This window comes from Rana temporaria, chromosome 4 (assembly GCF_905171775.1).
Source record: "Rana temporaria chromosome 4, aRanTem1.1, whole genome shotgun sequence".
NCBI classification, from domain to species: Eukaryota; Metazoa; Chordata; class Amphibia; order Anura; family Ranidae; genus Rana; species Rana temporaria.
The window spans coordinates 400,623,151-400,640,032 of record NC_053492.1 but is presented as its reverse complement, the minus strand read 5'-3'; the positions used below and the strand labels follow the sequence as shown (position 1 = coordinate 400,640,032).

The window sequence follows — 16,882 nt, the reverse complement described above, 5'->3', positions numbered from 1 at the left end:
GAGGCTGGCAACCCTGATGGGGCCCTCTAGTGGCATGGGGCCCTCGGACAGTGCCTGAGTTGCCGAATGGTCAGTGTGCCCATGCGTATTATGAAAGTTGACCGTATCCTTTAAAACTGTCCCCTCTCCCCTCCTAACATCTATGCTAACTATCCTGTGTAAGAAAAATGTTCATACTTACCATTTTATAGGCAGCTCTGGTCCGGTTATGTGATCTCCCCTGTGTCTGACAGCCTTGCTGCAGGGGAGAAGAGAGAGAGAATGTGCTCCAACAATGGCTAGTAAAGCCTTGAATGGAGATGTCACCCATAGCCCAATGGCCCATCACATTGTTGCCATTACCTCATCTCCCCTGCAGCTGCACTGGCTAACACAAGGGAAGATCATGTGACCAAACCAGGCTAAACTGCACCATGTAGAAAAGGTGGTACATGTGTGTACACCCTGGGACACATACCCGACCCTCTAACAGCCGCATGATATTACCTTCATAGGTTGCAACACTGTTGCTCAGCATAGGAACCAGCACATTGGGGACCTACTATATGCGGATGAGACTCTATCCTGCTGTGTGTGAGGTGTTTGCTGTCCCAGTATGCCACAGGACCATTTATTCTAGCACAGACGACGTGTGATTGTGCCTGTTGCGCCTGATTCGGGCTTGTGAACTGTGTTTTGACCTTAGAGTCACTACGAGATCCTTTTCTAAAGTTGTGGATAAGTTCCTTATCGATCTTGTGATACCGTTTGCTTTTTGTGCCCTATGGATGCATCCATCAAGAGACCATCTGTTATATAACTACTTGTTCTCTGTTACACATTATTCTACGAAATCCTTGTTATCGTCCTGAAGAAGCCCCACGGCGAAACGTGCGTCGGCGACTTCTAAGGATTTTGTATACAGTGGTCATTGTTGTAATTGTAATTTATTACCATGTATATTTTTTGTAATTTAATATGATATTAAACTTTATTTTTTAATATACTTCCTTGGCCTCAAAGTCTGACCATCAATACCTACTTGTAGTTATTGTTCCCCCTTTACTATATATACAGATGTGGCCCATGTGAGTGCTATCCCTTTGTATTCCAAACCTCTTCCTTCTTTTCTTTTTCCTTCTCTCTGCTTCAGCCCTCCTCTCCTCCCCTTCTCTATCCCCATCCCTCTCTTTATTTAATTGCAGCATGTAGATGTGAACATGAACAAACCACATAAATAATGGGGTTTCCAGGTCCCAAAATCACACTTTAAAATGTATGTGATTATGTACAAAAAAAAAAAAAAAACAGAAAACTTTTATAGATTCATTTACAGTACACCTATTACTTTAACTATAGTGATAAAATCTGCAAAAAATCATGTATACATATAATTATAGCAAATGCAGACAAAACTGACATATAGCATTCCTATCTATGATCTATTGAGAGACAGTGTATATTTTTGTACGTCTCTGTTCTGAGGAATACAGCACACAGTGTGTCAATGACACACCTTTTTCAAAGAGATGTTTGTACCTGCTTTATCCTTAACCATGGGTCACAATCCAAAAGAAGTATTGCACTGTAATGTATAAAACCCTCTGGTGGAAGAATTCAAAGAAAGCAGTGGAGCAATATCTTGCACATGTAAGCACCACAGTTTATTGAATGTGTTAAGTTTTTATCATTCTATTTTTGGGAAACTTTAGTGTGTTTTTCTGGGAGCAGGTACCTTTTTTTTCTGGCACGCTCCCACTTTGCCTATGCAAGAATTACAGAAATTTGAACCCCACCCTCCCCAACCATGACCTCCTGGGACACATCACATGTTCAATCTGCAAAGTAGTTGTGAAGGTCCTGCGCAGTGAAAGTCGGAACAGTATCGGTATCGTGCCGGAACAGAGGGCTAACGCGTGCATGCGCGGGATTGACGTCATCACCACTCACAGAGCCGGAGCCGCAAACCTGCAAGAAACACAGAGGGAACATGTCAGCTCCCTTAGCGGTGACCGTGCGGACCTGTGGGAGCTTTGTTTTAAGGTAAGTATTTCATAATGAGCCAGTATGTGGTGCATACTAACTCATTATGCCTTTGCCTTTTTTTGGGGGGGCATACAACCACTTCAAAGTGGTTGTAAACCCACTTTTGAAAAAAATAAAAAATAAATAACACCTGCAAGACAAAGGCATAATGAGCTAGTATGCATAGCATACTAGCTCATTATATGATACTCGCCTGGGATCAAAGCCCCCGCTGTGGTGCCCGACACAGAACCGGCTGGCGGCATGTAGCCCCGGAGTTACTTAATCTAGGCTTACCTGTAGGTAAAAGTGGTTGTACAGGGTGTACAATCACTTTAAGAGCACAACTTGGCGCTCACGTGACTCGCCGCCTCTCTCTTCTCCTAGTCTGACAATTCAAGTGAGCGGGGCTGAAAATGGCGTCAGTCAGGAGGGGGAGAGGGAGGAGGAGAGAGGCGGCGGGTGATCTGAGGGCCGAGCTGCGCTGGTTTATAGCTGCATTTTTATTATATAACGCAGACACTTTTGCAGATGACATTATTAAAGCAGAGTTCTACCCAAAAGTGGAACTTCCACATTAAGCACTCCTCACCCCCTTACACGCCACATTTGGCATGTAATTTTTTTGGGGGGGAGTGGGGGTCTTCGGTAGGAGTGGAACTTCCTGTCCCACTTCCTCCTTCCGCCCAGGGACCGCCTAGGCAAATCCTCCCTCTAGGCGATCTCCTGGGACACCTGACAGGTCCCAGGAGATCGCCTGTCCACTCATAGAGCGCAGCGTGACTCGCGCATGTGCAGTGCCCGGCTGTGAAGCTGAAAGCTGTGCCCACAGTCTGAATGGAGGCACCAGCAGAGAGGGGGGGGGGAGAGAGGGGCGACACTCCGGGCGGCCACATCGCTGGACCGTGGAGCAGGAAGTGTCTGTTTATTAAAAGTCAGCAGCTACTTTTTGTAGATGCTGACACTTTTAATAAACATAAAAAGGCTGGAACTCTGCTTTAAACAGAGACCCCTTTGTCAGCGGGCCACAAAATCACCGGCACTGACTGGCCAGAGATTTAGCGTTGGGGATGGTCTGTGGGCAGAGGGTTGCCAACCCCTGTTATAGACACTTTTTAAAACAGTTATAAGCATGCAGTCACCATAACTGCTTTTGCTTAGTTTCCAAAATGATCTAGAGGACGATACAAACAAGCGGAAAGTCACCTTTTCGGTGACGTTCCCCTTTGACATGCATTACATATTTTTTAGGTTTGATTGCTGACTCTACTCACAAGGAACATGAAAAAGCGAAAATGTGAGCTGGGACTGTCACTATTGTAAATGTGGGCGGGCCTGTCACTATTGTAAATGTGGGCGGGACCTGTCACTATTGGAAATGTGGGCGGGACCTGTCACTATTGGAAATGTGTGTGGGGACCTGTCACTATTGGAAATGTGGGCGGGACCTGTCACTATTGTAAATGTAGGTGGGGCCTGTCACTATTGGAAATGTGGGTGGGGGCTGTCACTATTGGAAATGTGGGCGGGACCTGTCACTATTGGAAATGTGGGCGGGACCTGTCACTATTGTAAATGTAGGTGGGGCCTGTCACTATTGGAAATGTGGGTGGGGGCCTGTCACTATTGGAAATGTGGGCGGGACCTGTCACTATTGGAAATGTGGGCGGGACCTGTCACTATTGGAAATGTGGGCGGGACCTGTCACTATTGGAAATGTGGGCAGGACCTGTCACTATTGTAAATGTAGGTGGGGCCTGTCACTATTGGAAATGTGGGTGGGGGCCTGTCACTATTGGAAATGTGGGCGGGACCTGTCACTATTGGAAATGTGCATGGGGGCCTGTCACTATTGGAAATGTGGGCGGGACCTGTCACTATTGGAAATGTGGGTGGGAGCCTGTCACTATTGGAAATGTGGGCAGATGCTGTCACTATTGGGAATGTGGGCGGGGCCTGTCACTATTGGAAATGTGGGTGTGGCCTGTCACTATTGGAAATGTGGGTGGGACCTGTCACTATTGGAAATGTGGGCAGGACCTGTCACTATTGGAAATGTGGGCAGGGCCTGTCACAATTGGAAAAAAACGCATACTAATTACACAGGTTCTGAGGCTAGTTCAATGCAGATAAGGCACTAAGTGAGTTTAATTACCACCTTAATCAGCAACAGAACCTGTGTAATTAATATGTGTTTGATTTTAAAGGCATGAGGTGGCAACCCTACCCTCAGTGCCCCCTATCAGTGCCCATCGGTGCCACCTACAAGTGCCCACCAATGCCGCCTATCAGTGCCCATCAGTGCCGCCTATCAGTGCCCATCAGTGTTGCCTATCAGTGCAGCCCCTTCAGCGCACATCAGTGAAGGAGAAAAATTAGCTGTTTGAAAAATTTTATAACAAACTATGAAAAAGTTTTTGCTTTTTGTTTTTTCAAAATTTTCGGTCTTTATTTGTTTATTTTGCAAAAAAAAAAAAAAAACTTAGTGGTGATCAAATACCACCAAAAGAAAGCTCTATTTATGTGAACAAAATGATCAAATAATTCATATAGGTACAGGGGTGCATTCAAAGCGGGACAGTGCTGAAAGCTGAAAATTGACCTGGGCAGGAAGGGGGTAAAAGTGCCCGGTAGGCAAGTGGTTAATAAAAACACGAACAATTCTAAATAAATATTTGCCAACAAACGAATACTAAATCGTTTTAATCCGCTGCACATATTCCCAGAAAAGAAAGAACTATAAATATGTTGTAAGCCTTGCCAGAAACAAGCATGGCAAACACAGGTTCCCCCGGAGATGATGCCATAACGCCTGATATTATAGGCTGTACTCACGCAGCGTTGCGCTCCAGTCTCACGCTCATGCGTTCCAACATCGCTCCGCCTCTTCCGACCCCGTTTCAGGCATGTCTACCCCGTCCAAGGTGGTCCTGGGCATCTCGGTGGTGCTGAGTGTGGGGACGGTGATCGGAGTACATATGACGCAGAACCTAGAGAGAGAGGTCAGTGGATGATCGGTGTTGTGGCTCTGCAGATACATGGGAGGGTATTGGTGAAGGTCAGGCAGGAGGGAGCTCCACTGATAGGACAATACACCCCCCATAGAAGGCTCAGTGTTTGGGCAGCACCCTTGTATACATCCTAACCTAATACTTGTCATTCAGTACAGGAACTAACAGCAGCCAATCAGAATCCATTATGTATTGATCTGACCTATGCAGGCTACAATCTGATTGGTTACTGCATAATAAAACTCTTTGGAGGGAATTTACTAAAACTGAAGAAGCTGCGCAGGGCAGCCAATCAGCCTTTGCCTTTCATTTTCTGCTCCAGTCCAGCAAGCAGCCCCCCCTCCCCCAATTTAAAATATCTAAACTGAAAATAAGCCTAGAATCACATTACTGTGTTAGCAGACACATGAGGTTGTCGTTAATTCTAAGGCTCCATTCACACCTAGGTGCTTGGCATCGCGGGCGGAATCGTGGCAGAATGCAATCCTGGTGTGATTTTTTGCTGTAAATGCCGGGCAATAAAATGCGCTGAAAATCACAACGCACTATGCTGTCGCCCAAAAGAAGCTCCTGGTCCCTTTTGAGCGACAAGCTTGGCGCGTTGCACCCTGCGCAATGACAAATGCAGATAGGGTAGCTCATTGGTCTGCCCTACATGCAGCCACACCGATGTGAAATAAAACTAAAGCCGGCCATAAAAGGTTCGAATCTCGGCTGCTTCAGCAGGGACTGGTCGAGATTTGCATCATGTATATGCAGACTGATTGTATCCAAGTCAAACCATCGATCAACTTCGGTACGACCAGCATGTCGGATTTCTAGCATGTGATTATTACCAGCGGTTATAGCCGCTAGCAATAATCATTGTGTTTTCCCGGTAGGGATGGCTGCCCACACCCCACCACCGGGAGAGCCTCCGTGGCCAGCCTGTGCATGCGCACGTTTTTCTTAGTATTTTCTTATACAATTTTGAAAATAAGTTTTCTCCTGCACTGATGGGGGCTGATAAGCTGGACTGATGAGGAGGCACAAATATGCAGTACTGATGAACACTGATAGGTGGCACTAATGAGTAGGCACTGAAAGGCAGAACGGACTGGCACTGCACTGATAATCAGTGCAGCGCTCCTGTGAGCAAATGCTGCTAATTGGCTCTCCTCTCTTTACACACTGTCAGTGTGAGGCGAGAAATGCAGATAGCCAGCCAGTGGTGGTGCGTCGATAGTGGGCGCAGGAGCGCTGCCCCCTCTTTCCTGCACCGCCACTGAAACAATACATCGATTCATGCATTTTATGAATTAATGTATTGTCGCCGATGTCGCCGCCCACAATTAAGATGGCCACCCCGTGGTGAGCGCCGGCCATCTGAACAACAGCAGTTGGCTGGCTCTGATAGGCTTTCCGATTTACAGCCAGGAGGGCTCTAATCGGCTTCCAAATAGTTAACCAGGGGACGCACGGGGTATTGCGTTCCCTGGTTAACATTGACACGCATCTCAGCCAATCGGGTTCACCGGGTCTGGTTACCGGTAACATGATTGGCTAAAGCGTCATCAAGGGACAGTGGCGGGAGGATAGCTGACCCGAGAAAGGTAAGTGCCGGGCGGGGGGAGGGGGCAATCTGGCGACATTTTACAGGGCAAACTGGCGGCAATTGATGGGCACAGGAAAAAGGTAGCTCATGTATGAAGGCATGTAGTTGCCATCATCCCTTGTATCAATTAAAAAACTGAATACCTCCATATGGGTGGGATTTTTAAGGCAACAAAAACAGAGGTCATAAAACATTTATTATTTATTAATTATTTATTACAATACATCAATATATCCTCTGGAAAAACTGTCCTGCGCGCTCTCAGTCCAACCCTTGGGCATGCGGTGACATACAGTATTACCTGCACAGTTTTTATGTCTGTTTTTTCTACTTTTGTATTTTGGATATATTGATGTATTGTAATAAATATTTTTTTTATGACCTCAGTTATCACATATTTTTGTTGCCTTAAAAATCCCACCCATATGGAGGTATTCAGTTTTTTTAATTGATGGGCACAGTGGCTGCGTTTGGCATGACACAGTGACAATTGATGGGCAAAGTGGCTGCGTTTGATATCATGGCACAGTGGCGACAATTGATGGGCACAGTGAGGCTGCAATTGATTTTTTCTTTTTTGTTTGTTTGTGCCCCCCCTCCAAAAATTTTGAGCACCAGCTGCCACTAGGGTTGCCACCTCATCCCTTTAAAACAGAACACATATGAATTACACAGGTTCTGTGGCTGATTAAGGTGGTAATTGAACTCAAGTGGAGCCTTATCTAAATTAAATTAGCCTCAGAACCTGTGTAATTCATATGTGTTCTGTTTTAAAGGGATGAGGTGGCAACCCTAGCCGCCACGGTAGCCAGCATTTCCTTTGTTACATGTGATCGGCTGTGATTAAACACAGTTGATCACATGGGTAAAGAACCGTGTCATCGGCTCTTTACCAAGATCGCGATGCAGTGTGTCTCAGGGACAGAGCACATCACCAAACGCCATACGCAGTAACATGCGAACAGCTGCAACTCCAGCCATTGAATGTACAAATCTGGCCTGGCCACTGGGAGTGTGTAACGAATTTACCAACAATTTACCTGGTTCTTTACTAGGGGTGCAACGGATCAAAAAACTCACTGATCGATCCTCGGATCAGGAGTCACGGATCGGATCATTTTCGGATCAGCAAAAAAAAAAGGGTCCGTTTTTCATTGGTCCCAAAAAAAATATATATATATATATATTAATATATATTATATTCCCTCTCCAAGTCTGCTTGCCAGTGCACAGCGTGACACGCCTCCCTGGGGAGGCGTGTCACGCTGGGCTCTGGCAAGCAGACTGGGTGGAGCAAGATGGCCGCCGCTCCGGAGCTAGGCCGGGGACTTGCCTAGGCTCCGTAGTGCTCCGCGGATCGCGGGGTGTGCCGATCCGAACGGGGTGGCCCGTTCGGATCACGGATCGGTGACGATCCGTTGCACCCCTATTCTTTACATATTGTACATTCACATCAGTCCCTCCCCCTAGGAGCTTACAATCTAAGGTCCCTAACTCGCATACTAAGGGGGACACTTTAGACAGGAGCCAATAAACCTACCAACATGTCCTTGTAGTTTGGGAGGAAGCACAAGGAGAACATGCAAACTCCATGCAGTTAGTGTTCTGGCCTGGATTTGAACTGTGGACCATGCTGCTGCAGGGGAGAATTGCTAACCACTAAGCCACTGTCAGCTACATCTGTGTTGTTGGCTTGATTTGTTTGGTAATTTGGTGAGTTTTCTTACAGTTCTGCATCAGGGTAAGACAGAAAGGGCTCTTCTTTAAATGTTATGTCTATAACCACTGCTTATCACCATTTTGTAAGTGTGAAGGTGAACAGCACTTCAGAAAACGTGCTTGGGCAGCCATTTAGCCCGTTGGACAGCTCAAATCGCCATCACAATGTACAGAGTCAATCAGAGTGACTCTGTACCTTGTGGTCACTTTGCACCATTTGCAGCCATCACAAGTGTAAATAGTAGTGTTTACAGTAATCTGGCCAATCACAACAGAGGAATGAATGTTTGTAAAGCAGGGGGGATATAATGCAGCATGTGGAGATGGGATCCGCTGACCACCAGTAGTATATATCATTTTATTTTTATTTTTTTGGGGTGTTTAAAGTGCCACTGACTACTAATGTGAGATTATTGTTATTGGGGGATTGTTTTAAAGGTATTTGTCAGCAATCCCACTTTTTTTATTTATAGTAAAAAAAAAAAAAAAGATTTATCCAAATGTTAAATCCCACCAAAATAAAGATCTAGTTATCTAAAAAAATGTAACATTTATTTTGGTACAGCGTTCTATGATCAAGTAATTGACAAACTATCACAGTACTGAAAAATGGCCATGAAGGGGAGAAGTATAAGCTGGTACCCAAGTGGTTAAATCTTCATGTATATGCAAGTTATTAAAGAATGTTACCCCAACGTTTCATATTTCCGATTATGTGTCTGTTGTACCATCTACTTGTGTTCAAAAGTATCCTGTCCTCTTTGCATTGCTTCCCTTGTGTGAAATTTCTGGCATTCCTGCCAGTTCCTCTGCTTTCCTATTAAAAATTGACCACACAAGGCATAGAAGCACATCCACCCCAGCATGGTTAGTTTTCTGGCTGTGCTGGGAGAACAGCCTGCCTTTAGAGACCAAGATTTGTGTTATCAGACCCCCCCCCCCCAGCAATTCTCTGGGAAGATCAGTGTGCTGCTGTTTCTCTGGGCCAGGGCTCGACAAACCCCAGGTCGCCTTGGCGACTAGAAATAGAGACCTGGCTCCTGGGCTGGATGGTTGGCACACCATGGATGGCACGGGCTGGATGGTTGGCACACCATGGATAGCACAGGCTGGATGGTTGGCACACCATGGATAGCACAGGCTGGATGGTTGGCACATCATGGATAGCACAGGCTGGATGGTTGGCACACCATGCATAGCACAATATCCATGGTGAGCCCCCTGTGCCATGCAGCCCCCCTGTGACATCCATGGTGTGCCCCCAGTGATAACCACGGTGTGCCCCCTGTGACATGCAGCCAGCCTGCGACATCCATGGTGTACCTCCTGTGATATCTTTGGTGTGCCCTCTGTGCCCCCCATCCAGCCTGTGCTATCCATGGTGTGCCCCCCATCCAGCCTGTGATGTCCACGGTGTGCCCCGATCCAGCCTGTGTGTACGTGTGATACAGCTTGTTGCTGTCCCCTCCTTGCAACCAGCCTGTGTGTCCGCCGTGAGCCCTCGCCATGTCCTGTAGCTGCTGTCATCTAGATGGAGCTCATGTCTCCCTGTGTTTGGCCATCAAACAGTCTGTGAGGGGTTAATCCGAGTCAGCTGTATTCGTCCTGAGCAGCTCTGTGCTTAGTTTCTTTTGTCTGAAACCGGCACATGTGCAGCAGCCTCAAGGGTACCGTCTTTCATGGGATACTGACCTTCATGCTACAATATCGCTCCAAAAGGCCGCAAAGCCGCAGCCTCAATTTCTGGCTGAAGCAGCATCTTAGTCCGCGTGGTAGGAGGGGGAGGGGGGTGTCGTACAGGGACAAGACACCTTCCGCAGTACAGCCCAGGAGTCGGGTCGCTAATTCTAGTCGCCAATGCGACCAGGCGCCTGGGGTTTGTCGAGCCCTGGCGTAGTCGTTCCCAGTACAGAAACCAATGTGCCCATAGATAAGTGTTAAAGCCCACCCTCTTTGTTCTCCGTACATATGTAATAAGTGGGTTACTAACCTTCTAAAATGGACTGTATTTCCAATTTCCTTTCAGAGACTGCGTGAAGGTGTAGTTCAAGATTTGGAAAGGCAGAGACGGAAACAAGACAACCTGCGCCTTCTTAATGAACACATTGAGTTGACTAAACAGCTGGAGTCCGAACGTGAGAAGGCTTTTAAGTGAAACGTCCAAGAAATCATATCGGTGGACTTCTGCCTGAAACAAGGACAGCTGATTTTTATTATTTGTGACTTTTCTATACACTTTCAGATTGGCCTTGTCCTACCTAGCGATCGCACTCGGTTGTCATTGTGATAAAAAAAGACCTGATGGGCTCCTAATAAAAGTGCCTAAACTATAGGAAAGTGTGTGCAGTGTGGTCTGTGCTGCCTGATTGTATTGTAGAATAGGGAGCTACATGTTCGTATATAGAGACCTAAGACGTTGCTTCTAGCCAGATCCCGTCATCTGCTGAGCGTAGGTCATGGATACATCAGCCCATATCACTCCTATGGACGATGATGCTACCAGGACATCGGCTTCTGAAGGTCTGGAGGAAGGGGAAGTGGAAGGGGAGACTCTGTTGCTGGTGGAGTCTGAAGACCAGGCTTCTGTAGACTTGTCTCATGATCAAAGTGGAGATTCTTTAAACAGCGATGTTGGCGATGAGGTAGACCCACCATGGATGGAGGAGATGCCTTTTCACTGTGACAAGTGTCAGAAATGGATCCCAGAAAGTATGTATGGGGTGCTTCTCCCTGTGTTCTTTTTTTTTTTTTTTTTTTTTTCTTCTAGAAAGTTGCTTATGAAAAGTAAGAAGGGAAACCACAAAACAAATCTTGTGAATTTGATTCCATTGAGTGCAGATCTAATATGAGTTCAGGGGATATTTAACCACTTAAGGACCGCCGTACGACTATGTACGTCCTGACTTTGAAGAGGGATATCTCGTAATGGCAGCAGCTGCTGCCACAACCAAGGTATCCATCTCTTCAGGTGGCTGTCCGGTTAACGATAATGGTGGTATCTGTGGCGGATTCGCCGCAACATCCCCACTATCTGCGGTGGGAAAGAGGCCCCGCCGCTTAACAGAGCCGTTGGAGGCGATTGGGTACTATCCGTGGCTGGGTATGCATACGAGTGAGGGCAAGATGGCCCCCACCCATCTCCACACCATAGCAGGGAGGAAGCGACGTCAAAACGTCACTTCCGCCCATACGTCTTAAAGGGCCATTTTATTTTTGTCTTTTTTAACATGACAATTTTTTTTTTTTCCTCTTTTCTCTTTTCGTCCATGGATGGACGCAGCTCCTTAAATCTTGACATGTGGGTTATGTTCCTGTTCATAGCCTCTCCTATGAACAGTAACATAACCCACATGTCAAGATTTAAGGAGCTGTGTCAGTCCATGACGAAAAGAGAAAATAGGATTTTACGGTGAGTACAAAAAATCTTTTTTTTTTCTTTGTTTATTGCATTTTAGTCTCATATCTGAGGACCTGTCATGCTTTTTTCTATTACAAGGGATGTTTACATTCCTTGTAATAGGAATAAAAGCGATCGGAAAAAAAAGTGTAAAAAAAATTAAAACGCCCCTGTTCCCGGTAGCTCGTGCTCAGAAGCGAACGCACACGTAAGTCCCGCCCACGTATGTAAACGTCGTTCAAACCACACATGTGAGGTGTCTCCGCGTGCGTTAGAGCGTGTGCAACAATTCTAGCACTAGACCTCCTCTGTAACTCTAAACTGGTAACCTGTAAAAACTTTAAAGCGTCGCCTATGGAGATTTTTAAGTAACGAAGTTTGGCACCATTCCATGAGTGTGCACAATTTTAAAGCATGACGTGTTGGGTATCTATTTACTCGGCGTAACATCATCTTTCATATTTTACCAAAAAATTGGGCTAACATTACTGTTTTCTTTTTTTTTTTTTTAATTCATGAAACCATTTTTTTTTTTTTACAAAATAAAGGCATTTGAAAAATTATTGCGCAAATACCGCGCAAGACCGCCATTTTATTCCCTAGGGTGTCTGCTAAAACAACATATATAATTTTTGGGGGTTCTGAGTAATTTTCTAGCAAAAGAATGATGATTTGTACATGTAGGAGAGAAGTGCCAGAATAGGCCCGGTATGGAGGTGGGTTTTAAAGCCCGGTATTGAAGTGGTTAAAGGCATTGGGCCACCCCTCAACCCTGGTCTGATACTTACTTCGGCCCCCAATCCACCGGCTCATTTTATTTTTACACTGTGGGACCCTGCTTAAAGTCGCACAGCCTTTCAGAAAGGGCCATTGCTGGGTCCTCTTTATCCTGTGCTACAGCCTCATTCATTCCATTGTACTCATGACAGCCTCCAGGGCTCTTGCAGAGGCCTGGGGGCCACAGAGCACATATGAAGGATGACAAGGACCCGCAAAGTCACATTAAATCGAATCAAAGTTGGACTGAAGTTGCAGGGCAAAGTTGGATTGGAAGTAGTGTGAACCTGGACTTAAAGCTGATCTCCATGTTTTCTGTCACTTTAAATAGTTTGTTTGGCCCAAGCTGGTCCAAACTAACCATTTTCTTCACTAAGTGCTATATGTATTGCATGTAACTTCAGCTACATACAATGGAGAGTTTCCGGCTGTGAGATAGACTTCCCATTTCACACCCAGAACAAAATAGCCGGTCTGAGTGGTGCTCAGCCATTCATAGGCAGCTTTGTATTCTGTGAAGGAATACAAAGCTTCCTCTGATTTGACAGTCTGAGAGTGTGTCATCAGCCCACCCCTCCCATTCAACTGATCAGAGGAAGCTTTTTGTATTCATTCATAAAATAAAAAACGGCCTATGAATGGCTGAGCACCGCTCAGACTGACTCTGTTTTGTTCTGCATGTAAGATGGGAAGTCTGTCTCACAGCCAGTACCCTCCATTGTATGTAGCTGAAGTTACATGCAGTACTTATAGCACTTAGACACTGCAGCACTTAGTGGATGAGCTCTGGCGTGTTTGCACACCCCAGATGAAGAGACCGTCAAGAAATCGGCGCTGCACTAATCACAGGCAGTGAGACATTTCCTGTGCGTGGCTGCAGAGATCGGCAAATGTCTTGCTGCCTGTGATTAACGCAGCTCAGTGCCGACTTCCTGGCGGGCTCTTCATGTGGGCTGTGCGAACACCCCCGGAGATCATCCTTATAAGTGAAGCGAATAGTTAGTTTGAACCAAGCTAGCCCAAACTAACTATTTAAAGTGACATGAAACATGGAGATCCGCTTTAAACTACACTATATTACCAAAAATATTGGGACGCCTGCCTTTACAAGCACATGAACTTTAATGGCATCCCAGTCTTAGTCCGTAGGGTTCAATATTGAGTTGGCCCACACTTTGCAGCTATAACAGCTTCAACTCTTCTGGGAAGGCTGTCCACAAGGTTTAGGAGTGTGTCTATGGAAATGTTTGACCATTCTTCCAGGAAGCGCATTTGTGAGGTCAGGCACTGATGTGGACCAGAAGGCTTACAAGTCTCCATTCTAATTCATCCCAAAGGTGTTCTATCGGGTTAATGTCAGGACTCTGTGCAAGCCAGTCAAGTTCATCTACCCAAAACTCGCTCATCCATGTCTTTTACGGACCTTGCTTTGTACACTGGTGCACAGTCATGTTGGAACAGGAAGGGGCCACCCCCAAACTGTTCCCACCAAGTTGGGAGCATGAAATTGTCCAAAATGTCTTGGTAGGCTGATGCCTTAAAGGGGTTGTAAAGGAATTATTATTTTTTTTTTTTTTCATAATAAGCATCCTTTACCTGCAGACATTCCTCTTTTCACTTCCTCATTGTTCGTTTTTGCTCAGAAGTTGCTCTATTTCTTCTCTGTTCTGTTCACTTCCTGCTTCTCTGATTTTTACTCACCACCGTGATGGGAGGCTTTACTGCGGTGGTCAGTAACATGCTCACTCCCTCCTGGGAACTACATCTGTGCGGCAGGACGCTCTCTACGTGTTAGAGACTTCAAGGAGGTGTGAATTACTGGGCGTGCCGCAATTCATACTGGGAAATGTAGTTCTTACATGAACGAGCGCCGCAAACCAGGAAGTGAATGAGAGAACAGAAACTAGAACGCCGGAGGTGATATAGATGAAGGAATTTAATAGGTATTTTCTCGTTTTTAACAGAATCATTACACTATTCTGTCTGTCTACCTTCCAGACGTTAATTTTAGGCAAATTTTTTTTTTCCTTTAGTGACCCTTTAAGAGCTCCCTTTACTTTTAACTAAGGGGCCAAGCCCAACCCATTAAAAAAAAAAAAAACCCACCATAATCCCCCCCTCCACCAAATGATTTGGACCATAAAGACATGGATGAGCGTGTTTGGGGTAGAGGAACTTGACTGGCCTGCACAGAGTCCTGATCTCAACCTGTGGGATAAATTAGAGCGGAGACTGCAAGCCAGGCCTTCTGTTTCAACATCAATACCTGACCTCACAAATTCTCTTCTGGAAGAATGGTCAAACGTTCCCATAGACACACTCCTAAACCTTGTGGACGGCCTTCCCAGAAGAGTTGAAGCTGTTATAGCTGCAAAGGGTGGGCCAACTCAGTATTGAACCCTACGGACTAAAGCCTCGTACACACGATCCGATTATTGGTCAACAGAGCGTTAGACTTTTGTCCAAGGGGCATATCCCTGGATTTTGTCTTCCATACTAATTATATACTGTACACAATTGTCGGCCAACAAACACGGACGTAGTGACGTAATACGTGGAATTTCAGCTCTTGAGCGCCACCCTTTTGCTAATGTCGTGTTTGGTGAGCATTGATTCCGGCATGCGTGTTTGTACTTTGCACTTTTGTGTGACAAACTTGTGTACACACAAGATGAAAATCTGATGACAGACTGTTGTCCGCCGAAAATGTATTAGCCTGCCAGCCAGCATTTGTTGGCAAAAAGTTGGAGAACAATTGTCTGATGGATCTTACTAAAGGTTGGATTTTTAGGTCAACAGCCTGTTGTCACACATTTCCCTGCCGAAAATCCGACCGTGTGTATGAGGCTTTAGACTGAGATGCCATTAAACCTCATGTGCGTGTAAAAGCAGGTGTCGCAATATTTTTGGTAATGTAGTGTAGAACTATAATGGCAAAAACTTCTTGTTATCTTTAGGGGGGGCTATAGTTCTCGTGGCCTTGGTGACATACAGGAATTCCCTCACTTTGGAGGGATTTCCTTTATTGTTCTTTTTGCTATAGGGCACTTATGAAAATGTATGTAGGCATTGATGATCTCAAGTGTGTGTGGTCGCAGGTTTTATTTTTTATTTTTTTTTTGAGCCAGAAACTTCTACCCCTGTGTCTTGTGCTTCCTGTGGTGTCACCAGGACAGGAAGTGAGCAGTATCTGTCCCTTTTGGAAACGGGAATAAAAAGGAAGAGTCAAACTTTTAATTGCCTTATTTTATTGTTTCCTTCCTGTATTAACTTTGGAAAATTAGTGAAATTCTGTTCAATATTAAAACCCAGAAAGCGTTCTCATCTCTTTTTTACTATCCAAAATAGAGAAAAATAAATGTTGACTGGAGTTGGACTTTTATAAACTACTCTTATACAAAGATAAGTCTACATAAGTCTACACTTTTCCATGGACCATGATTAGGAGAAAAAAAGCAAGCACTTATTAGATGTGTATATCTAATCTTAGGCTCCATTCACACCTGAGCGTATCGATTTTCTGGTGTTTAGTTAACCACTTAAGGACCGGACCAATATGCTGCTAAATGACCCAAGGGGTTTTTACAATTCGGCACTGCGTCGCTTTAACAGACAATTGCGCGGTCGTGCGACGTGGCTCCCAAACAAAATTGGCGTTCTTTTCCCCCCACAAATAGAGCTTTCTTTTGGTGGTATTTGATCACCTCTGCGGTTTTTATTTTTTTGCGCTATAAACAAAAATAGAGCGACAATTTGGAAAAAAATGCAATATTTTTTACTTTTTGCTATAATGAATATCCCCCAAAAACATATATAAAATGTTTTTTTTTCCTCAGTTTAGGCCGATACGTATTCTTATACCTATTTTTTGGTAAAAAAAAATCGCAATAAGCGTTTATCGATTGGTTTGCGCAAAATTTATAGCGTTTACAAAATAGGGGATAGTTTTATTTTATTTTTTTTACTACTATTGGCGGCGATCAGCGATTTATTTATTTATTTTTTTTCCCCCGTGACTGTGACATTATGGCTGACACTTCGGACAATTTTGACACATTTTTGGGACCATTGTCATTTTCACAGCAAAAAATGCATTTAAATTGCATTGTTTATTGTGAAAATGACAGTTGCAGTTTGGGAGTTAACCACAGGGGGCGCTGTAGGAGTTAGGGTCTCCCTATAAAAGGGATCACTCGATCGATGCAGCCGCCACAGTGAAGCACGGGGAAGCCGTGTTTACATACAGCTCTCCCCGTTCTTCAGCTCCGGGGAGCGATCGCGAGGGGGTGGCTAGAAACGAATAGCCACGCCCTCGTCCCGGATCGCTCCTGAAGCCACGGGAACCGCCTCATGTACGGGGGGGGGGGGGGAGTCCACGTC

At 45.3% G+C, this 16,882-nt stretch overlaps 2 protein-coding genes across 3 annotated transcripts in view; both read left to right on the top strand.

The window, feature by feature from the left end:
• The first annotated feature begins 1,767 nt into the window (after nt 1-1,767).
• Nucleotides 1,768-10,660, top strand: LOC120937741. Its single transcript, XM_040351197.1, has 2 exons — nt 1,768-2,022; nt 10,355-10,660. The coding sequence occupies exons 1-2, from the start codon at nt 1,900-1,902 to the stop codon at nt 10,481-10,483; spliced, it is 252 nt and encodes an 83-aa protein (XP_040207131.1). The 5' UTR covers nt 1,768-1,899; the 3' UTR covers nt 10,484-10,660.
• Nucleotides 10,661-10,758: 98 nt separating this feature from the next.
• KAT14 (lysine acetyltransferase 14) overlaps nt 10,759-16,882 on the top strand; it is a 68,667-nt gene continuing 62,543 nt past the window's right edge. For both annotated transcript variants that reach the window (XM_040351196.1, XM_040351195.1), the window contains exon 1: nt 10,759-11,037. In XM_040351196.1, the coding sequence (XP_040207130.1) occupies nt 10,785-11,037 (253 nt within the window). In that variant the 5' untranslated portion in view covers nt 10,759-10,784. The remainder of the gene's footprint in view (nt 11,038-16,882) is intronic.